Here is a 24,427-nt window from a genome sequence, read left to right as displayed (position 1 = left end):
TCCTACATCTCTCTCTCTTTAATTTGCTGTTTTCTCTCCTTTCTAACTCAAAACTCACCGGGCACAGGACTGGCCTGTGTGATGCTTGTAAATCCATATTGTCCCAGACCCCCATGGGGGCTTTCCACCACAGAGTGCCCAAAGGAAGGACTGGGGATGTGTAGCTCAGAGTCAAGCACTTGTCTTGCATGCATAAGGACGCTGGACTTGGTGCCCTTTTGAACAGTCTTCCCCAGTCTCTAAAGGAAGGTCCTGCCCAAGTAATATTTTTAGCCAGCACCACTTTAACTCTTAAAATGTAGTAAGTTGTGGAAATGCTAATGTAGAGAAATGTATTATAATATTTATGTACTTGTATGGTCAAATTAGAAGCTCCCGAAGACCCAGAGTATATACATTTGACACTGGGATGTAAAGAGGCCTGATTCCATGTCGGAGGGCGGCCTTCCAGATAGGCCCTGCTGTGTGTTTTTGATTCAGGCTACTTAGTGAGAAGACGTTGGTTTCAGTTGAAAAAAAAAACAACTGAGTAGCATGCATTGAGCAGTGGCACCTGTGACCTTCAGGATACACAGCCTAGTGGATCCTCTCACTACCTCTGGTCAACCTGTGGGCATTTCTAAGGAGACTTTCAGTTTGGCTTCCAAGGCCCATTTTAGCCTTTGTCCAATGTGTGAGGAGTCTCCCGTGTTTCAGATGATCAACGCCATGGATTCCAAGATCAGATCCCTGGAACAGAGGATTGTGGAACTGTCCGAGGCCAACAAGCTTGCGGCAAACAGCAGTCTCTTCACGCAGAGGAACATGTAAGTGTACTTAACAAACTTGGCCACCTCCTCTCTTGCCACATAAGGTCTGTTCTTTTTTCTGACGGAATGGCCACAGGTTTAGTCACGTGTCCACACTGTGTGGTTTTGCTCTCTGAATGGTCTCCCTCCTCTGTGGCTTCCCATTCAAATCAGGTATTCTGCCAGACCACAGAGTACTTTCCTGAGGCTAACGAGGCAAGACTGGTTATAGTTTGGTTGTGGAAAGCTGCTGTCCCTGTTCCCCAGCCTAGCCTGCTTTAATCAGCAGGAGGTGACCTTGTGTGCACCTAGTTCAGCTGTGCATTCTGCTGTAGGGAGCTGTGCCTTGGGGTCAGCAAGGATCAGCTGGGTTCGGAAGTCTCTGAGCACAGTCTTCCTGCCTGAAGGATTGCACTCTCTAGGATTGTCTTCCCATTTGGTTTATCCTCTCTGAGATCTTTGAAAGCATTCTCATATTATTATGAACCAGTTGGATAAACTGAGCTTTGCCCTTGGGTTCTAGGTTTTGGTACTTGTTGCAGTTGGTGAAACGGAGAGGAAGCCCCCACAGAGTTCTAGAAGGAGCAAAATTATTTTTATCGGTTGCCATGCTTTTCACAGAGCATGCATTATAAGCTCTCAGGAGGACACCTACTCAAAGGAGACCACTTTCTTCTCTGTATACAGATTCTAAAAGAGAAAAATGAAAAGGTCTACCAAAGGATTGAAATGTTAGCACCTGTAGCTTGACCATACTTAATGTGATAGGCAAGGAACTCAGAGCAGTGATGACTGAAAATGATTCCTAGTTCCTCATGCTATGGCCATGCCTATGATCTTGGATCAGGAGCAGGGCTAACTTTGGGGTGCCTACAATCGACTTACTAAACAGGTACTTTCCCACTCCACTTCTATCTGCTATCCTGAGGAGACATGTTTACCTCTGATAATTCTGTTTGGATATCCCCACCCGACCCCTACCAGGAAGGCCCAGGAAGAGATGATATCAGAACTCAGGCAACAGAAATTTTACCTGGAGACACAGGCCGGGAAACTGGAGGCCCAGAACCGAAAGCTGGAAGAGCAACTAGAGAAAATCAGCCACCAAGATCACAGCGACAAGAACCGGCTGCTGGAGCTGGAGACAAGGTTGAGGGAGGTGAGGACAAGGGACAGACCCTGGAGAGGTTTTGCTGGGATGATCCAGTCCCTGAGCCACTCAGCTTCCAAGCATAGGGCCTTGCACACACTGACTAAGAATCTAGAGTGGGCCACATGGTTCTGGGTTTGAATTCACTTCTATCTATTACTAGTTTAGGAAACAGTATTGCGTGTGCACATCAGTTTTTGCATACACCATGCCTATGGAGAGTCAGAGAACAACTTTGGGAAGTTAGGTTTTCTTCTTCTACCATGTCTGGAGATCAAACTCAGATTGCCCAGGCGTGGCCGGAAGCACTTAAACCTGTTGAGCCTTCTCGCCAGCATCTTAGTTTTCTGTGCATAGCTAATATGTCCATGCTTCAGGCTCCTTCTTGTCTGTAAAGTGTCAGGGCTATGTGGCGGTCCTGTGGGTGGACGCACCTGTCCACCAGTGGCTGAGCAGTTCCCCTCCAGCAGGATTTAATGAGGGCACGAGATGTGCAGTACATGCACCGGCTGTCCATATACCTATGACGAAGGCACAGGTCTCACAGTGACGGGACTGTAGAAGACAACCAGGCTTAGGTGTGCTTGATGGAGGGAAACTGGGAGGCGGCCATGCTTTTCAGAGGAAAGTGGGGCCATGCTTTTCAAGGCTGGTGGGGGATAATGATGAGTTTCACTGAAGCCAGGATGTTAGAGGCAGGTATCCATTGCGTATCTATTAAGCATCTACTGTGTGCAAGTTAGTAGCCAGGGTATACAGTGGCAATGTCACATGAATGTTCCTGACCTTGGGGCCATCCAGCGAGCTGGCCTCAAGGAAACAAGACTGGAAAGATGTTCTTTCAAGTCAGACATGTGGGTCAGGAGTGAGGATGGTATCTCCTGCATAGTAGGTGCACATATTTATGATGGCGTGTGTCAAAAAGCAGATTATCTATCTTAAGGGAAAGACTGCTGAACATCGGAGGACTAAACTGCAGAGAAGGGGTCCTTACAAGACTTGCTTGTGTCTGTTTTAACCAGGTTCCATTTTCAGGGATTGTCAAGGTGCCTCCATTAGCGTCATCCAGGGCATCTTACAGCGTACTCCTTGCCGTCGTGTTCAGCTTTTTATTGCCTGTTCTGTGAGACAGCGACCACCCTGTCTTGGCCTCCTGGTGGTACCACAGATGTGAGCCTCAGAGAATGGCTCATTGTTTGTAAAAAATGGAATTGGAAGGGGAATGGCGTTTACAGTTTTTATTATTATTATTATTTTAGGTTTTCTTTTTTTAAGCAAGCACTCTATGTGATTGAGCTCCTCCTTGGAGTCTGGGAATCTCCCTTGAATTATCCAGGCTATCCTTCCATTCATCCCTTTATTGTTCCCAGTAGAGACAGCCTTTAGTGTATCAGTACAAATAATCCAGACAGAGACCTTCAGCCTGGGTGCAGCAGCTGTCTCTTGTCTTTCCTCTCCATGTCTGTCTGTCTTACTGAGCCTGTGCCATGCAGTAGGTCACCTGGGAAAACAGTGTCCTCAGGGAAGCTTGTTGGTGGTGTTTCTGGAATAGCTCACCGTTTACCCCACCCCCGGGATGGTAGAAGAAACTTAAAATGTTTCGTAAGAGGCTCAGGGCTCTGTATTCTCCTGGGGAGTTTTGGAGTTTGGCTCTAAATAGAACAAGGCCAGTCCATCTTCTCTGGCGACATGCTGGTGCTGAGAATTGGGGCTGAGGCCTCAGCTTCAAGTCTGCTCCAACTTAAAGGGCCCGAGCTTTCTCCTCAGCTTCCATACAGTAGTTAAGGCAGCTCCTTCTATGGCACCTTCAGGGCTTCTGGGCTCTGCTTCCAGGGCCCAGCCTTAGGCTGCCCGATTTCTCCTTGACTCACTATCATCCGTGTCTCGTGGTTTTGCCAAAGGACATCTGGGGACTTTTCAGGCTTGCTGGTAGAGTCCCAGCAGGCTCCGACAGCTGGCATTTTAATGAGACAAACAGTAAGACGTCATGTTTGCAAACATGAACTCCCACCATACTTCCTGGGTTCGAACGCCCGCCCTGCCATCTTTTTATTTTGTATGTATTTTTTAAAAGCTGTGTAACATTTGCATAATTGCCTGATCTCTGTGCGCTGCAGTTTGCTTATTTATAGAGTGGAGGTAATGGTAACACTCCTTATCAGAGTCATGAGGAGCTGCTGTGAGTGACCCCTGTGCCTGGTACTCACTAGTATACTTTTCTGGGGCCACATCATCTTCGTTACTGTCACTTGAAGACTTTGGACTTCTGGCTTCAGCTCTCACTAACATGTTAAGGACTGCCAGGTCTAGATTGGCACTGGGCCTTTCTTTTGAGTTTCTGAGCCGTTGTTACAGAAGACCTCTGCACTTGGATGTCTCCCATAGTGGGGAAGTCGAGTGTGTTAGTTTGTCAGTACTGAGTTTCCTTCCTTTCCTGTCATGCTGGCTCTTCTCCCCCTCCCCTGTGCTGGAGTCACTGGTCTTACTCTCTGGGAGGTGCCCATTTGGTGCCCACAGATACTTAACTCTCCTGTATTTTGTTCCCTGCCCCATTCAAATTAGCCACAGTATTGTTGGTTAAATCTTTTGCAGTGCCTTCTGCCTGGGACTTGGCTGTCACCTTTTCTGGGGTTTCTTTTCAGCTGGATATAGCCCCCTGTATTCCCTTTGTTGTCAGTTCCCGTAGATTGTACGGCAAGCATCTCTTACTCATTTGGCATAGTCCTGGGTGGTTTCCTCCGTGCTGGTTAGTTCAGTACACCTGCTGCGGTCTTGCTTTCTTCCATACCTCTTAGACACCTCATTTTCCCTGTCTGAAAAAAGTCTCAGTTGAACTTGACTAGGGCCTTGTGCATGCTAAGCTTAAGCAAAGCCCTGTGTTATATCTTGAGCCTTTTACCATCTGGTTTGACTCCTGTAAATTGTTAGTTTTTACGATGTATTTTTCTTTATGCTCATGTGTTTGTATGAATGTGTACATCCCATCCACTTGTGCATACAGAGGCCAGCAGAGGGCGTTAGATCTCTTGCTTTGCCTTTCCACATAGGTCCATCTTATGTGCCTGCCATGCCTGGGTAGCTCACTGGGCAGTCAGTATCCCCAGGGAAGCTTGTTGCTCCTTGAAATCAGCTTGTGCCTCCGAGGCCAGTGGAGGATGTCAGATCACTTGGAGCTGAAGGAGTAGCAGGTGCTTGTGAGCCGCCTGTTGTGGCTGCTGGGCACTTAGTTCCAGTCCTCTGTAGGAGCAGCAAGTGTTCTAAACTGCTGAGTTTCAAGCTCAGCTCCCCTACCCCTGTTGTTTCTACAGTGTTCTTCCGTGTCCCAGCTGTTACACTGACTACAGAATGGAAATGACTGACTTACAGCTCTCTCCTTAGTTTGAAGTTAGGGCTGCCTCTCCTGTCCACGTCCTCCTCTACAGAGAAATAGCTCATTAAATTTTTCTTAGATGAGTGCATGAAGCGTTGAGTAGATGGATGTCTGGGCAGATGGTGGGAAAAGTGCTTGCCACAAAATGTGACAGTAGTGCAGGCTATCTAGTGGGCATAAATCAGCATGAGAGTATTTAGAAGAAACAGAATCTGGCCTATTGTGGCATTTTAAATGTTTTTCTCATCTGGGTTATTACTAGAGTTTCCACCCGGGACTCCCACCATCTTGTCTTGTCTTCACAAGCCTTCCTAAATATCTGTGTGTTTGTGAGCAAGGGATGGTCAGCGGGGCACGGGCTCTCGGAGGTGCCCAGATGATACCCAAATCTGTGGCTGCTGGCATGCCTTTTGGAAGATAGGGAAGCGCTTGCATACAACCTGTGCACACACAGCAGACTGTTGGTATGTAGTTGCTCTCTAAGAAGATAACTGGCTGGGTGGTGGTGGCACATGCCTTTAGGTCCAGCACTTGGAAAGGCAGAGGGACACAGTTCAAGGCCAGCCAGGTCTACAGAGTGAGTTCCAGGACAGCCAAGACTACATAGAGAAACCATCTTGAAAAAACTAATAAGCTAGGGTAGGATGACTGTTCTGTACGTGTGCAGGCATCATCTTCACATACACAGCTCTCTGAATATTTTCAGTCTATGGTTGAATGAGTCCCTGGAGGCAGAACCCATGGGAGAGCTCACCACTCACCCTGCTGCATATCTCAGTTGCTGATTTTTGAGATGCCCGCAGCCCCCTCCACCCAGGCCTAGCTATTGGTCCCAAGACCAGGTCAAAGCTGTGGACTTTGTGGCAGACTGTGTCTTCACAGTCTCTACAGCCCACTGAGCCTGTGACTCCTCCTCAGGTCAGCCTGGAGCATGAGGAGCAGAAGCTGGAGCTGAAGCGCCAGCTCACGGAGCTGCAGCTGTCCCTGCAGGAGCGCGAGTCCCAGCTGACTGCCCTGCAGGCTGCCCGGGCAGCCCTGGAGAGCCAGCTCCGCCAGGCAAAGACAGAGCTGGAGGAGACGACGGCAGAGGCGGAGGAGGAAATCCAGGCGCTCACGGTGAGTCTGCAAGCATCACTGGTAGCTTCAGGAGGTCTTAGCCGGGATGAGAGTAGGCGCTAAGTGTCTTTGTTTACTCTTACAGATGTCAGGAAAGAGAAAGAGCGTTCATGGGTGTGGATAGTGGGTGGGAAAATAGCTTGTGTGGATAGACTTGTCCTTTGTTGGAATTAATGCACTAGCTCATCCGATAAGATCTACCTTTCTGAGCACTTTGAAAAATTCCTTCTGTTTTTATCTGTCATTCGTCTTTCTAAAGCAATCATTGTTACATGTGAAATTCCTTTTCAGCTAGAGTCTGTATACTTCAGTCTTCTACTTTGTTTTTAATAATCATAAGAAAAAATAATAAATTCTGTCTTACAGTAGTCTTTATACCTGATTCCTGATTCTTGTTTTTGTTTTGCTTTTTCTTTGGCTTTTGCTCCTGCTTGGTCTCATTTCTGTTACTATTTCTTTTAAGCCGCGTATTCGGCTTTTTGTCTTTATTTCATTTTACTTTATTTTGTAGATGGTTTTAGAGGAGGACCTGCTCTGTATTCCAGCATGATCTTGAATTTATAATCTTTCTGACTCTGTGTGCACTCTCATGCTTCACATAATTTTTTTTTTTTTAGGTTCGTTTTTATTTAGATGTATGTGTGTCTATGTGAATAATGCCATGTGAGTGCAGTGAGGCCAAAAGAGGGCGTCAGAGTCCCTGGAGCTGAGGTTGCAGGATGTTGGGAGTCATTGAACATGGTGCTGGGAACCAAACTTGGGTTATCTGGAATTGCAGTGCACATTTGTAACCCCTGAGCCATCCCTGCAGCCCTGTGAGGGAGGTTTTTATGCCTCCCATAAGATCTGGGGGCAGAAAGTCTTTTGAAGGAGAGATTATCTCCCTAAAAGCAACCCAACATCCCTGCTGTTTCTGAGAGACAAATTTACCCAGCTGGAGATTTCTGGAAGACTCGGCCATCCATACTACCACTGACCATTCCACAGGGTCTGATGCTAGCTGACAGATAGAACTGGTGAGAGGCTTTCCTGGGGAATGCCAACCCATCAGCTTCCAGAGAAAGATGCACCTGCTGAGTTGACCAGGATGCTCTGGGTGGGTGATCCTGACAGCTCCCCCTTCAAAACTGTCCACTTAAAAGACCCTGTGACTGAGGGCTGGAGAGATGGCTCCATGGTTAAAGAGCACTTGCTTCTAGTCCAGAAGACTTGAGTTTGGTTCCCATCATCCATGTTGGGTAATTCCCAGCTGCAGGGCATCTGATGGACTCTTCTGGGTCTCCACAGGCACCTGCTCTCTCTGTCTCTGTCTCTGTCTCTCTTTAAAGGAAGAAAGCAAGCCCCATTACTTTTGGAAGGCTTCATGATGGGCACAGACTCTGAAAGTGGAATGAGCTTCCATGGCTCTATTAGACAGGCTCACACATTTCTCATAGTAACACACTGTTCCTGCCAAGCAGATGGGCACAGTCATGCCTGTTGGTCAGGGTGCCCTTTTCTGTGGGCAGGGCACAATGCAACTGATTTGTTCAATGATTTTTTTTTTGTTTTAATGGGTACCTTATCAATTCCAATCCTAGTTGGATGCTGGCCCTGTCTCCATCAGCTTGTCTCTGTATCTCTCAGAGTGGAGTTACTTCTATAGGTCATTTGCGTTCATTGCTTTTGAGAGAGAGCGAGCGAGCGAGAGAGAGAGAAAGAGAGAGAGAGAGAGAATCTGTATCTGCCTGCCTGTCTGTCTGTCTTTAAACTAGTTTATTCTTACAGTTTGCCTGTATTGTCAGGTTTAGCTATCCCATTATTGAAACAAGATGGAGAATGTCATGTTTTAGGGACAGGGTCTTCTGGAGACTAGTGATGACTGCAGTGGTCTGCATGACAGGAGTGCTTCTGGTAAGGAAGTCGTGATACTGCCTTGGTTTTCTGGGACTCAGGCCAAGTCTGGGTATTGATCGAGGCCTGAAGTTCTATTATCTCTAAGGGAACACTCATTATGATGCCACATGTCCTCAATATTTAGTTTGGAAAATAAATAGTCATACCATCCCATCGTTTATTTTGTGCTCTGAGCATGGATTGAAAGCAGTTTGAAAAGAGATAAAGCAGGAATGCTGGATACATTAAGAATAAAAAGGCAAACAGGAAGTAGGTGCATAGAAGACAAAACAAAGAAAGGAAGGAAATGATCTTTAAGGAGCCTATGCCAAGCAGACTGAAGTTCTCATTCTAGTTGGGTGATTAGAAAGAAGGACAAACAGTGGAAAGGGGAACAGACAGAGAGACAGATTTTCTTAGCTGCTATTGGGAGAACCACTGTTATTTAATGCATTATATCATCTATTTTCTACCTGTGTTAATATCCAAGCTCTGAAACAGACACCAGTGACTTAATCCAATTGATGACAAGCCCTTGCTGCATGCCTATTCTATAGCCTCCTCTCCCCAGGGGACCAGCCTGTGATTCCTCAATTCCTTTTTCTCTGCAGTGCCCAAGGGTGACACGTATCTCGCTGCTCTGTGGGGGTCGGGAGGGCAAGCCGTGGCCATGTAGCTTTCCATGCCCCTGTTTGGACGGAAGGGGACATAAAATAGAGCGTGCGTCACTGCCCTTTATCTGTGGGAAATGAGTCCCTCAAATCCTGCCTTGCTGCTGGGTGGAGTGTGCAGTGTCTGCTGGCTGCCTGAAGCCTCGCACAGCAGCGAGTCACGACTTAATTTAGTTGGATGAGATCACTGCCTCCAAGATTCTTTACAGAAGACAAAACAAAACAAAAGCCTTCCCTAGTTCTAAAAACTTGAGCTCTATTGCTCTTGCACATGAAGGTATATAGAAAATAGGCTTTGCCCAAACTGGTGGTAGAAGAAGTTGGCCGTAATGGGGCACCAGCCCACGAGAGGCCAAGGCCAACAGAAGACCTCGGCCTGAGGAGGAAGGAAAACGGCAACAATGCCCTTGGCCAAGTATCTGTTTGCAAACCTGTCCTGGGGAACCCCCTCCATATGCTTTCTTTTCTGTCCTGGGAGTTACCCTCCCTACCCCCATATGCTTCCCATTCCATTCTGGGGCCTTTGCCTTTGCCTCTTTTGTTCCTCCTTGACTGGGTCTCAGACCTGGTTATGGCCAGCATGTGGCTGCTAAGTAAAGGACTTGGTTATGAAGAGTGTATTTTCTAAGAAAAGGAAAAATGGCCACAAATGCAATACTTTATTACTTTCTCATTGTTCAGGCCCACATTTAGATCCAATGTGAGCATCAATCAAATTAAATCAGCCGGATCTAAAATGAGGTTTGTGAGCCTCACAGCATGATGTTTTTATCAATGAAAGGGAATGGTCAAATGGGCTATTATTGCTGAATTCAAATAGGCGTCACCTCCCAGGCTAGGAGGGAAGGAGTTTACCTGGTCCAGCCTCCACCCCTGGGCCGAATTAGATGGAGCACTTACATTAGAATTCTCCACTGAAGGAGCTTGGCAGGAGCAGCTAGGAGGAGGCCTTCCTGTGCTCTTTTTGTTCTCCCTTCACCCATCCTGTTGGTTGCCTTTGCACTGAAACAGGCTGAGACTGAGTCAAGGTAGAAGGTAGACACGTGCCACAGAGTTTAGAGACTGCTCCCGACCAACAGAAGACAGAGTTTTGGGCCCTCACTTGACCTGGAAGATGCATGCCACCATTCCTTCCCATGAGCTAGAGAACCGGTGCCCGCAGACTCCGCAGTGCGCAGCTGTGTTTTGGATGTCGGAGTCACTCTCAACAGCCCGGGAGAGAAGGGGCATGCACTTTGCATGCACCCACAAGGCTGCGTGGGTGGCTCTGTGGTCCCGAGCCCATGTTCTTTACTGATTTGGTCAAGAGATTTAGTTGAATAATAAGGAGCAGAAAGCTCCGGGTACTAATGAAAAGAGCTTCCTCGCTGCACAGTGCGATTACAGACCCCAAAGCCACCGCCTTTGATTTCTTGGAGTCATTAATCAGTGCAGGCTCTCATTCTTTCACACACATACCAAGCCTTGTATTTAATTAGTAAGCCGTTGGCACAACAGCCAGGATGTGAACCTGGGGGAAAGTGCAGAAAGGCTAGAGGCCTGCAGGCCGTGGATCCCGGAAGGTGGCCTGATACCCAGAGTACTGCCTTCCTGCTCTCAGCCCTGCAGTCCTTTCCTCTTGTTACTTTCCTTCCAGTTATTGAATGTGCAACAACCCAAAGAGACAACTACAGAGTATGACTGGCCCTTCGGCTGTAGTCTGCTCAGGCAGTGCCGAGTAGCCTCTCTTCTGGGGTTCCCCAGTGGGCCTTGGGGAATCCCTGCAAGCTCCTGGGGTTAGGATGTGTCCATTATAATGTTGTCTGGTGGTTGGCACATTTCACTACGTTAACATCTTCATTCTCTAGGGTCCCCGATAATCGTTAAAGCATAATTATTTCCTGTTCCCCAATACTAAATTAGTTTTGATCAGTCCAACCCAAAGCCTGTCTTCGGTATATCACTGTTCTTGGATGTATGTTGTGTGGTTCCCTTCTCCCTGTTTAAAGGAAACATAAATAATTTGTAGCACTTTCTTTTCAGTTTTTAACAAAGATTTAATAATTTTTTATTTTATGTGTACGGATGTTTTGTCTCTATGGCTGTCTGCACTATGTGTGTGCAGTACCTGAGGAGGCCATAAGAGGGAGCCCGATCACCTGAAACTGGAATTCCAGATGGTTGTGAGCTGCCATGTGGGTGCTGGAACTGGAGTCCAGCTCCTCTACCAGAACACATGCTCTTACCTGCTGAGCCATCTCTCCAGCCCCTCTTACTGTCTCCTATCTGGGATCAATTGGGTGGCCCTTTGAGCTGCTGCTGCCACCTACCACAGGACCAGTTTCATGTTCTAGATTCATCCCCCCCCCCCATCAATGATAAAGCAGAGCCGTAATGACAGTGGCCCATTGCATTCTGCCTCAGAGATAACTGCCATCTGATGTGTCCAAACTATCCAAAGGCTCCGTAATGGTGAGTTTGAAGGGACTGACTCACCCAGGACTGAAATTTCAGATTCCAACGGGACCAAAGAGATGAGTTTTTAATGGTGTAGAGTTATTGGAATCTTTGCTATTAGTAAGAAAGCATAACACGTAAGAAAGTGGAACAGGGCTTTGGCACCCTTGTGTGGGCCAGCAAGCCTTAGCTTTGAAAGAACTGATTCCACCTTTTTTCTTATTTACTTTTGAGAGTTTATGCCAAATGAAGCGAGAGAGAGATAAAGAGAGAGAGAGGCTATCCTAACACATACCTAACACATGTGTGGTATGCATGTAGATGTGTGTGTGTGCATGTGATGTGGAGGCCAGAGGTCTGAAGGCCAGAGGTCTGAGCCAAGTATCTTGTTCCATTGCTCATCATCACCATATTATTATTATTATTATTGTTTTGAAATAGTGTTTCACTAGACCCCATAGCTTGCCAATTGGCTATATTGGCTAGCCAGTAAGTCCCTGGGATCCTCCTGTCTCTCCACCTCCCCAGAGGTGAGGTCCCAGATGTGCTCTGTGGTGCTCAGCTTTTTAGGTGCCTGCTGGAAGACACGCTCATGCACGAGCACTTGCCGAGGCAGCTCCCCAGCTTCATTTACATATTTTCTATAGTGACTTTTGCCCTATGAGGGCATGTTTAAGTAGATCAAATTGGCCTGCAGACCGAAAATGCCTGATTATCTCTCCCATGTAAACAATCAAACCAGCCTTGCCGACCCCTGATGCAGAGGCGATTCTTTTAAGAGCCTGTTCTTCTCCATAGAGCCTTCAGTTTGCTCATGGTGATCGCAGCGTGCACGGGAGGGGTGGAGGGGTCCATGGGGGTCAGTTGAGGGGTTCATGGGGTCAGGCGTGTTAGTCGTTGATTGCGAATGAGGTCTCACCAGTGGAACAGTGGGCTTTGTTCTGACGCTGGAGAAATGCTGTTCTCACCTCAGCAAGTTCTGTGTTGCCGCTGCGTCTATTTAGCCAGTAGTGTATAAAGAAGAAGGACTGACTCGATGTCAGAGTTCTGATGACTCTTGTCCACGATTGATTGTCTCCTTGTGCTCGGGCCTATGGCAGAGCAGCACATGGCGGGAGGGCACTGTAGACTCGAATTGCTTACCTTGTGATGAGAAAGCAAGGAAGAGAGTGAGGGGCTGGACCTACAGCCCACTTCAAGATCCTGCGTTTAGGGGCCTCTCGCTAGGCCCACGGCAACTCCCAGTCGTGGAGCTACGTGGGGAACATCTAGACACAAGCTTCTGGCTGACGGATTTCTGTGTAGTGTGGATCAGCTGGGAAGACATTCTCGCACCCCGTGTCAGGGGCCCCCATTACATCCTCACCTGGGAGAGATGCTTTCACTGGCTAAAAAGTCTATGTTGGCTTCTGCTATGGTGCTTAAAAGGACTCTGGACTGTCCTCAGGCACGACCCTCCCACAGCACCATTTGAGCAATCTGGCTTTCTTGTTACTGTGTGTCTGCTGTTTGGGTTTTTTTTTTTTTTTTTTTTTTTTTTTGTTATCGTCTGACACAAGCCAGGGTTGTCTGCGAGGAGGGAGCCACCAACTGACCGTTTGGCATGTTCTTGATTGCTGACTGATGTGGGAGGGCCCAGCCCACTGTGGGGAGTGACATCCCTTTGGCAGGTGGTCTCTGCTTGTGCAAGAAAGCAGGCTGAATGAGCTGTGGGGAGCAAGGCCACTTCTCTTTCTGTCCCCAGCTTCCTATCCTGCTTGAGTTTCTGTCCCGACTTCCCTTAGTGATGGACTGTGATTGGGATGTATAAGCCAAATAAACTCTTTCTTTCCAAGTCACTTTTGGTCATGATGTTTTATCATAGCGAGAGAAATTCTTCCTAAAACAGTGTCTCTTCCTGGGAGTCTAGGATGGCTACTGCAAACCAGAAAAATCATCCCACCCATGTCTGGCTTGGTGAACCTATGAGTTTGTTGGGGTTACTGCTAGGAACATGGACAGCTTATGGGTAGTTCTACTGCTGCGTTTCCTTCTTTTGGCCATCATTTACGGCTATGTATTCTCAGGAAAGCCCTCCCCTTCACTTTGCAGGGAATGTTGAAAGGCCAAGCGAGTCCCATGAAGTTTCAGTACTGGTGATGCAAGTTGCTCTGGTCTAAGATGGCCGTAGTCATGTCCAACCTGGAGGACGGCCGCCTAGCACTCAGCTTTATTGTTCTGTGTCAGATGGTTTTTCCTTGGCTTGTTTGATAAGTTTTCTTACTGCTGGTTTTAAGCAGTTGGGTTGTGATGTGCTTAATGATAATTGTCTTCGTGTTTCTTAGGCTTAGGGCTTGTTTAGGTTTTTACGTCTGTGGGTTCATAGCTTTTAGTCACTTTGGACACTTGTAGCCATAATTTCTTGCAGCATTTTCTCTAGCTCACCCCTGAGCCCCTTCAGACACTCCAGTTAACGCATGTTCTGCTCCCAGCTGTCTCTCTCTGCAGCTTTGTTCATTTTCTAAAGTCTGGTTTTTGTTTGTTTTATTTGTCATCTCTTGTGTTTTATTTTGGTTAGTTTCTACTGCTGTGCCTTCAGGTGTACTAGTCTCTCAGTGCGTCTCTAACCTATTATAAATATCTAGGGAAATGGACATATTAGAGAGAACAGCATAGCTCTAAATTTTTTAGTGGACTTACAGACTTACAGAGAATAGCGGGGTTGCTTTGTTTTTTGTTTTGTATTTTTAGAATAAAACTCCTTTTGCCTCTGCCTGAGACTAGATGGTTCTTTGTGCTCTCATAGCTAAGCAAATACTCCTAAAATCCACATTGTCTCTCTGGTCTTGCATCTACTGGGTATGCCTGGCTTCTCTTTCCCCTCATGTACTTTTAGTTGTCCTTTCAGAAGAGACCTGGGTTCCACATGATTTCTTCTCTGCTTTTTGCTGACATCCTACTCTAAACCAGCATCATTTCTGCCCTCCTCAGGGACTTACCTGCTCCTTGGTCCCTTTGTTCTGTCTTGATCTGTAATCCCCAGTGTCCCAGCACTCTTAAAACAGCCCTAAAATCACATCCTTCCTTCCCTTGGTGGTTGGACTTCTAATGAGCCACAGGTGCCTCCCTGACCTTTAAGGTTTTGGTCTTTGCCTCCCCACCTCTCTGTCATGACCTGGGTTATTTTTTCCTCTTTTATTGCTTTGTTATTTTTTTTAAAAAAACTGACGACAACTCAGAAAAAAAATACAGTTTTCCTTGCAGCCCAATGCAAGAGAGAATATACAGTCATCTTTGGGGTTGATTTCCAGGACCTAAATTAGCAAGCCCCTTACGGGCAATGGCCTGGGCCCTGTGTATGTCCTCTTCTGAGGTGTAACACCCTCTCCAGATTCCTTGGACTACCAGCACAGCGTAAATGCTGCGAAGCCAGGACACTGTGTTGTCTCAAGAATGACGATGAGGAAGCCCATGTTTATATTCAGTCCCCCGACCCCATCTCCCTCCTAGATGGGTGTCTACTGCTGTGACAAAACAGTGTCAAAAGCAACTTGGGAAGGACAGGGTTTCCTTTGCCCCACAGCTTGAAGTCTGTCATCTCAGGAAGAGAGGGTGGAACTGAAGCTGAGGTCATGGAGGAATGATGCTTACTGGCCTCCTTTTCACAGCCTGCTCAGCCTCCATTTTGCCAGCCAGCACGGCAGCACCCCCCAGTGAGCCGGGCTCACCTACATCCTCAGTTACTCATGAAACACCACAGACTTGCCTGCAGGCAGATCTTTCAGTTGAGGTTCCCTCTCCCCACATGACTCTAGCTTATGTCAGGTTGACATAAAAGCAGCCAGCGCGTTCCCCAGAATATTTTTTGCCCGTGGTTGGTTGAATGTTTGGATTCAGATCCCTTTTCCCCCCACCGTGCCATGGATTCTGAGGTAACCCCCATCAGGATGCGCCCTAGAGTCATGCCAGGCTTCGACTGACTGCACTTTTCCTGAATGTTACATATAGTAGTGACAGCTGATGCCTGTTAAACTGGATGGATCATGGATCTAAATCAAAGCTTCTGAAGCCAGCATTCGCCTTCATCATCCAAGGAACATTGTCTTCTGTGAAGTCCTTTCTCTTTGATGGAATGCGACAGACAGACAGACAGACAGACAGACAGACAGAATCCCTCCTTGACATGCTTGCTCCTGGGCCACAGTCTAAAGAGCCCTATTCTGCCCACTCAGCACTTTTTTGTGTCAAGCCCTTTCTTGCCTCAGGGTCTTTGCCACTGTCTTCATCAGAATGAAGGCCCAGGCTACGTGTGCATGTACCCTCTCTTAGCGCTGATAGGGATTGTGTCAATCAGCTCTTTGTTATGACAGATTACCCAAGTTATCCAGCCTGAGGAAAAAAAGTTAATAGCATTCATGGTACCTGAGATTGTAGCTGGTGATCACTCAGGTGTGTTATAGCTTAGTGTTAGCATGGTGGGGCATGTGGTGGAGGGGACCTGTTTATTTCATGCAAGCAGGGAAGCAGAGAGAGACAGAGAGACAGACAGAGAGAAAGGAGAAATTGTGGGTTGCCACCTCCCATTAGTGTCAACAAACACATTTTTAACACTAGAGCCTCTGGAGGACATTTAAGATCCAAACTATAACAGAGTTACTGCTGTTTCGGGGTAGCTTTGCCTCAGAGAATATCTGGCTATTCACTTCCGGGTCAGTGTAAGGTTTTGTGAATTGTTACTTCTAGGCCACTGTGAAGTTTTATGAATCTTAGCAGCTTTAATTCTTAAAGTCTCTGCTCTTTCTCCTGACCTCATTGTCTCTCTCTCTGTGTTTGTGTGTGTGTGTGTCTGTCTGTCTATCATCTATCTACTAGGCTGGGAAGGGGTCAGTTAGAGGGAAGAGGGAGGGTTACCAACAAAGAGGAGTAAGAACACCTTCTCTCCTTCTCCTCCTTCCCCCACTTCCCCCCGGGGATTAATATGAACATGACGTTATGTCTGGTGTCCGTGATGCGGTCTGAGCAGCTATACTCAGCGCAGCATGCCCATGCCGTCGTATGTCCCTGTTATTGATTGCTGATGCTGGGGCTGAGCTGATAGATTAGTTCTCTGCGCAGCGGATACTGGGCCTTCCACAACAGTGCACCCGGCTTTTCGAGCAAATTGCTGCTCTCTGTGTTCGACCCATAGCATATAGAATTGCATTCTACCCTATGAAAAATTCATAATGCACTTCTTACCTTCTAGGCACATAGAGATGAAATCCAGCGCAAATTCGATGCCCTTCGCAACAGCTGTACTGTGAGTATAAATGAGTTGAGCAGACTAAAGCAGGGGCAGCGAAGGGGGACACTCTCTGTAGTTTCATGGTGTTGGTGGCTGATTTTTCATACACTCTTGCAGCTTGAAGCCTGTAATGCTTTGTTTTGTTTTAGTTTTTCAGGGTGCTGCCATTCTTTAGCTTTGGGAGGGGCAGATAGTTGGAATGGTTTAAATAGTCAAATAATTCTCTACCAGCACAGTATAAATGCTGTGAAGCCAGCACCCCCCAGCACCAGCGGGGGGGTGGTGGTGGTGGTGTGCACAGACCTGTAAAGGTAGCTGAGGCAGGAGAATAGTGACATCAAGACTAGTCTGGGCTACAGAGTGAAAACTTATCTTAAAATAGAAAGCCAAAAACATTTTATTTTCCCCCTCACCGTGAGACTGTAAGTAGATCCAGTAGCTTCAACAAAGCTCTCAAGGCAGCTTACCCCCTTCTTCAATGCCCAGGAGGGTCCATGGCCCACCCAGGCAAGAAACCGTCCAAATGCCAGGGACTGGCTTTCTACATGGCTTCTCCAGCCTGTGGCCTCTCCAGCCTGTGGCCTCTGCCGTGAAGTAGGGCCAATTAGTTCTCCTGGGGACCAAAAAAGTTTATCTTCCTAACAGAGAAAACTCTCCTGATTTAGTATGTAAATTCACAGCTTAGGACCCTCGCTGGTGACATCACTTTTGTGCTGAGAGTTCCATCAGCAGACAAGCATCGCTCATGGGTTACATAATCTCGTCAAATCAGTGGAAAAGCAAGATCTATTTTTGATCAAAATGAAGGATGGAAATAGGCCCCTTTTAGGAGATGAGGACGGCATCCTTCTCTGCTTCTGTGTCTTTGGTCTTTTTGTGGACCGTTTACTTTCTCAGTCCTCGTTGATACTGTCCCAGCTTGTACTATTTACGTCTGTGCATTTAGAAACACCCCCGCCCCCATGTGTGTACTGCTGTCCTTTTTACTTCACAGGGACCCTGATAACTGGGTGTTCAGTCTTAGGCATACTCTGTCAAAGGTTTGAATCTTAGCTACCTGAGTAGCCACAGTGTAGATGCAGCTGCAGGGAGTCTTGCTTTGAATTGTCTGTGGAGGTCTTTTGTGTGGACCTGGCAACACTTTGCTTTTTTTCGTTTTCCTTAGTGTGTTTTCAGTGTGAGGGTAGGACCACAGTTTGGTCCATTCTCCCCCTGATGGACATTTGGATCCTTTCCATATGAAGCTGTTAGGGAAGGTCCCCTGATGGCTGCAAGCGTGGATCATGTGACCAGGGATGGAACTCCTAGGCCATGAGATGCATTTGTGCTTGTCAGGCAGTTTTGGTCAGTCCGTCTGGTTGCAGTGGGGGAACGGGCCTGCCTCTGATGCCGGTCAGCTCTGCCTGCTCCCCCTTCCTTGCGGAACTGGTGGATTTGGATCCTGTTCTCATCCATCTAGTAGTTTTAGTTTCTTATTACAGCACCAGTGATTTGCTTATACCACATACATGCTTTTGAATGACTACAAAGTGACACAGACCCTTGTGTGACTTCCGTCCATATGAGTTCTCTCGTTCCTTTCTTATTCAAGCATTTTGAAACAGGATCTCACCATGTAGCTCAGGCTGACCTTGAACTTGCTATCCTCCTGCCCCAGCCTTTCAAGTACTGCAGTTTCAGTCACAGGCCACCATTCTTTTCCTGGGATTCTTTCCAGTGGACTTAAATATCTCGTAGAACAAGGAACCTGCAAAGGGAAAGGTTGCTAGATCTAACAGATGAAAATATAACTATTTTTTATTCAGAAATATGAAGCCTATTAAACAGCATACTTTCCTTTCCATAATGATCATAAGCTCTTATAAATTGATACCGATCAATTGTCTAATCAATAGCAAAAGACATTAACTGTGACTCCTTTATGTGACTAAGTCTTCCTTAAACTTAGATACTTTTTAAATATATCAATCAGTTATTTTGATTTGTTCCATTTGCCTAAAGACCTTTTTATACTTCCTTTAGCATAAGGAATTGAAAATAGTCGTTTTTGTGTCTGATTGAGGTGTAATGATAGAGGATAGACTTGAGGGCTTTCAGAATGTGTATACACCCGGGAAACCAACATGCTCGGGATAAGAAGCACACAGTACCCTTACAAGTTTGCCTGCTTTCCTGGGGAGCCTGGTCGCCATCTGTAAAATTCTGACCGTAAGGGAAGCTGTGGCTATGTGGAATTAACTTGATTTCTGGCTTAACTTACATAATGCTTATAGTTTCTAAATTTGATTTCTCTGAGACAGTGACTTATCATATTTGTTTCCTTTACCACTGGTATGTGGTGACAAGGCCTTTGGAACACTTTCCAAAGGTGGTGGTGTGGGGGACCTGACAAAGTGCCCTCCACTGGAACAGCTGCGGGACGCAGAGGTTGAAGCCATGGCGCCTGGGGTCAGGCGGACAGGGGCCATAGCATAAGGCGGCCTCTAGCGGCCTACCCCCTGCATCCTCCCAAGCTCCTATGTGGCCTCTCCTCCACCATGATGTTGATTGTCCCAGCTCACAGTTAGTGACTGTGGTGTGGGTTCCAGAAGAGGGATGATGGGGACCTGCCTGATTCCGACAAGGACTAGAGTTCTAGAAGCAGCAGGACATCAGTAGCAGGGACCCTGGGCACTGGAGCTGACACCGCCTCCTACAGCAGTTAAATGAGGCCATGCAATGTGCATTCAAAGGCTTGGCCCACGAAAAAGACTAAGTGACATTGGCTTCCTGTTACCTTGGCCGCCTAGCATAAGCTTTGGTTTGGAAAAAAATGGCCTCTCTACTTTTAAAAGTCTGGGAACTACTGCCCCAAGACATTTAGCCACAATAGAGGGTCTCAGTGACACAGTCCATCTCACGCCTATTTTAAAGCTTATGAGGGAGGGAGCTTGTCCTGGGTGTTCCTTCTCCTTTCCTGCTGTCCAGGATTGCTTCTGCTAGGAAGTATCGCCTCTGTTACTGCTAAGGACTCCATAATGACTCAGTGGAGGAGTGCCCAGTTAGCGATTCCAGAGGAGGGGGGCAGGAGGCCTCCAGACTCAGACCATTTCTGTGTTTTGAAGGGATTTTAAAAAAAGGATTTGATTCAATCTGGCACCTAAACCCCTCCCTAAGTCTGTTTTAGAGGGGAGTTGGTGGGCAAGCATATGACACAGCTTTAATTATGAATCAATCTGTCAGCTATAAGATTAAAAATAAATAAAATGCAAATAGCTGCCTTCGGGAAAGTAGGCATTAAAATAGGATTTCGGTCCCGAGTCTTTCCTGCTGATGCTTATTGTTTGATTGGCTCCTTCCACCCTGACATGCCATCAGCTCTCTTCCTTCGCCTGCTCTTGCTCTTTGTCTCCTGGTTGAGTGTGAGGGGTCAACGTTGCAGTTCTGTGATGGTGAGGTTCTCAAGGTGGCCTTGGGAAGTGACAGATAACCCCAAAGAAAGAACTCAGGTCTTTTTTCTTTTCTCTCTTCCTTTCTTTTTTTCTTTTTTCTTTTTTCTTTTTTTTTTTTTGACACTGAAGAGTAGACAGTTTTATATTCTTATTCTCTTTTAGAATTGCACCAAAACATCCTACAAAACCCAGCTGGCCCCCATTGTGTAGGCTGTACCCCCTACCCTCCCCACCGCCCTGTCTGTTTTTTGTTTTTTTACTATGAAGGTAGAACTAGGCTTTCCATTTATCTTTTTTTTTTTTTAACCCTCTGTTCTTAGGGCCTAAAAGTTAATAGACTCTCATAACTGAGTCTGTCACTAAACAGACTATCTGTGGGAAGAATTTAACAAAGATAACCTAAGAATGTTTTGCATATTACCTGGTTCAGAAGCAAGAAGCGCACCAGGCGTCCTGGCATACATCGTGATCCCAGCCCTGAAGAGGCCAAAGCAGGAAGCTGTTGAGTTTGAGGCCAGTCTAGGCTGTGTGTATGCCTCAGAGAAACAGAAGCAGAAGATCTAAGTAGTGAGAAAGCTCCTGTCCTCTGTTTCAGATGTTTCAGCATCGTGTAATTAGGGGTACCAAGAACAAAGTCTTGGGTTTCAGGGCTGGGCTCAAGTTTTGACTTTTTTTTTTTTAATTTTATTTTAAATCAACTAGCCCTTAGCCTCTTGGTTGCCTCAATTTCCCCATCTATAAAATGGTACACTCACCCCAAAGATATGTTGAAGGGATTGCTTTTTTTTACTTTCATTGGGTTCCAGTGTCTCATGTTGGCTCCAGTGTCTGTAGCTGCGATAAAGTGGGCCGAGACATGGCTAACATATCCCTGCAGCCTCACCTCAGCTGCCTGGAAGGGGTGGACGCCAGCATGTTCTGATGAAGGCAGGGGAAAGTCCAAACAATTGTTTTTGTTTTTGTTTTTCGAGACAGGGTTTCTCTGTGTGTAATTCTGGCTGTCCTGGAACTCACTCTGTAGACCAGGTTGGCCTCGAACTCACAGAGACCCATTTGCCTCTGCCTCCCGAGCGCTGGGACTAAAGGTGTGTGTCACCACACCTGGCTAGTCCAGTGAGTTGAAATGCTTTAAAGCCCAGTGTGGGGACACATGCTCACTCGCTGTCACACACATTACCTTTATCTAGTCAACGAAGGAAATAGAGACATTAACAAATACAGAACTAGAGATCAAATGCTGGCAATAGAAGCCACGAGGCAAGTCCCTCACAGACCCAATGACTTGGGGAAGAGAGGAGCACTTCCTTCTCTTCTAGCTGACTTACCTCAGTGTGGTGACAAGCCTGGACCTTGCCACCTCATTACTTTTTCGTGGGTTTCTTCTTTAGCTCTTTATAATTTTATGACAGAAATGGGCTCATAATACACTGTTTTTTTTTTTGTTTTTTTTTCCCTCATGAATCAAAGAAAGGAAGTAGGTGACCTAAAGCTTAAATATAACCTTGAATGGCAAGGAAATTATATATACTCTGAATAGATTTTCTGCAGTTAGTCTGTTCCCCAAGGGGCTTTCAGAACAAAGCATTGTTTGGTCATTAATTTATATCCTGTATATCTCTTATGCCACAGAACTTGAATAGATATTAGATAGTTTAAAAATGAAAGACGAAGGGTATATATAGTATTTATTTCCAAGTCATAGATGGAGAAACCCGCCCAAGTTCAGACTCATTTGGAGTGGTAGAGTCTTACAGGACAGGCTTGCTTGTTTGCCCCATTGTGTTACTTTTCTTTGGGGAAGGGGCAGAAAGAAGCAAATGTTTAAATGGAGATATTTCCAGTGTAGGTGAAGGACCTCAAGGGGGAGTATTGTAGTAAATAATAAAAAAAGTGTTGGGCTGTATAATGTTTAATGTTATTTGCCCTGTGATTATCACGGCAGTATTATCTAACCCGATATCATAAATAATAAGACACAGACACCGGTTAGATTTATAATTACTTTATTTACCTTGGGCCGGGCAGATATTCCTACCTACACCATCCATCTCCGAGCCCCCACCCAATGCCATCCTCCTTAACCATCCTATCTTCCATCCATAATCCTATAGATCCTTGCTTTTAGTCTTCACCTGGGCCTTTTCATGCCATTATTGGAGTCCTTCCTCCCAGTTCCACGAGATTTCTTCTAACCCCTTGTGATGGGTTAGATTTCAGGCTAATCCATTGTGATGTCCTCCTTCTTCCTCTTTTCCCATCTGTCTGTCTCCTGTGTCTCTCTCTGTCCTCTCCAAGCCCGGGAACCTTAGCCACACCTACCCCATTCTGACCTGCCCAGGAATAGGCCATTTCATTAGCCAATCAGGTAGGTTTACACAACACGGATGGATGTACACAGACCTTGAGGGTAGTGACATGCATCAGACCAACCTCCAACAGGGATGTTTCCTTTGTGTAGTATGAAGATAGGTTGAATGTGTCCAATTGTCTGTCTCGACTTAGCCATGTCACCAGAAGGGTGATGACATGACCATTTGAGGCGAAATGTCTTCGGGGAGTGGCACAGCTCGCCGTTCCTTTTCTGGGTTTTTAAGGAAGCTTTTTTTGTCCTAGTGCCTGGCCAGAGTCTTCATTGCCCTTTCACAGCTCACAGTGTACCTCTAACGAGCACACAGGAATCAGTGTGGGTTTCCACGTTCCTTACAGGTTACTAGACCACTTCCTGTCCCAAGAGGCCAACAGCTCAGGAAAATATGCTTCCTGGGGATGTCAAAGAAATGTCCTTAATTTATGTTCTTCAGTTCTGTGTGCCCAGGAAGACTTGAATTTTTTAAATTGATTAAGAGGGTTGAAATAAGGAATTAGGCATGTAAGCAGTGCTAACAGACACGAACTGTATCTATGGTAGGTGTGGAAACCCGAAACAGTTAATAATTGTAGGCTTAAAGACATCTCCTTTTAATTTACTACTTTTTGTTGCATAAAATTTAATTTATGGTCTGTGTGCCTTATTCTAACTATTATGAGAAAATTACCCTTAAACTTCTAAAGTATCTTATATAAATGTTCTTCGCGAGCGCCGATACTGAGCTTTGGCAACGAGAATAGGCCAGCTACACACACCGAAATTGAAGTCATTCTGCCATTCAGCAGGGAAATAATTTAGTAAAACCAGATTAAATCTCTCTCAATAAAATGACAATTTCATATACTTGGAGAACTCAATGTGTAGCAGAATCTATTAGAGCTGAATCGTGATGTGGAATTGTATCCTGAGAATTATCCACGCTCCCCTTCAGAGTCCTTCCCCCTTTGTTGCACAGAATTAAATTCTCTGCCTGTGACTTTATTAAAATAACCCCTTAGTATCTTTCGTCGTGATTTTTCTCTGATAGAACTTTATTTCGCTTTCTCAGACTCTGGCAGTGGTGGTATCCTGTAGGTGGTGTCAAGGTTGAGTTCCGTTTAATTAGATGATTGCAATTCCAGTTGGCCCTCTCTCCTTGACCCCTGGTCCCCCCACCCTTTGCATAACTCTTCCTGCTATTAACTGGATCTCATTTGAGCTTACCCCATCTGTTTAGCACTTGGTTGATTGGCTCTTGCTGTATTTTCTAGATGTACCTCAAGTTAGAGAGGAAGGTGACCCCCCGCCTTGTACTTGTTTAGCGAGTTGGTGAGGGAGCTTGGGTTTGGCATCAAGACAAATAGCTACATGTTGGTTCCCATTATCTTCCTATGTGATGCTATCTCACAGCAGCTTTCTAGAAGCATTTCCTTGCTGATGGTGACCTTTTCCGATATATACCTCCCTCTCCCCTCCCTGTTTTCATAGGTCATCACTGACCTGGAAGAGCAGCTGAACCAGCTGACTGAGGACAATGCTGAGCTCAACAACCAAAACTTCTACTTGTCCAAACAACTCGATGAGGCCTCTGGTGCCAATGACGAGATCGTGCAGCTGCGGAGCGAGGTGGACCATCTCCGCCGTGAGATCACCGAGCGGGAGATGCAGCTCACCAGCCAGAAGCAAGTAAGTGGGCAGGCTAGGCCCAGGCTCCCTGAAGGACTCTTAGAAGGGTTCTCTCTGGGGGTTCTGAGACTGGGCTGGCTCCTGCCAATCCCAGTTGATAGCCAAGGATTAGTCTTTAAAATCGCTTTTAAAGTGGGTCCTGGGAACTGGGCCCAGTGACCCACACCTGTAATCTCAGCACTCGGGGAGGCAGAGGCAGGCAGATCTCTGTGAGTTTGAAATCAGCCTGGTCTACAAAGCAAGTCCAGGATAGCCAAGGCTACACAGAGAAACCCTGTCTCAAAAAAACAAAAA

At 46.4% G+C, this 24,427-nt stretch overlaps 1 protein-coding gene across 11 annotated transcripts in view; it reads left to right on the top strand.

Moving 5' to 3' along the window:
* Positions 1-24,427, top strand: part of Cit (citron rho-interacting serine/threonine kinase) — a 166,053-nt gene that overhangs the window by 101,879 nt on the left and 39,747 nt on the right. For all 11 annotated transcript variants that reach the window (XM_060382541.1, XM_060382543.1, XM_060382539.1 and 8 more), the window contains 5 exons: positions 697-806; positions 1,773-1,947; positions 6,227-6,424; positions 16,631-16,684; positions 23,936-24,133. In XM_060382541.1, the coding sequence (XP_060238524.1) occupies positions 697-806; positions 1,773-1,947; positions 6,227-6,424; positions 16,631-16,684; positions 23,936-24,133 (735 nt within the window). The remainder of the gene's footprint in view (positions 1-696; positions 807-1,772; positions 1,948-6,226; positions 6,425-16,630; positions 16,685-23,935; positions 24,134-24,427) is intronic.

This window comes from Meriones unguiculatus, chromosome 4 (genome assembly GCF_030254825.1).
Source record: "Meriones unguiculatus strain TT.TT164.6M chromosome 4, Bangor_MerUng_6.1, whole genome shotgun sequence".
Classification (NCBI taxonomy): Eukaryota; Metazoa; Chordata; class Mammalia; order Rodentia; family Muridae; genus Meriones; species Meriones unguiculatus.
This window is presented reverse-complemented; position numbering and strand designations above follow the sequence as displayed.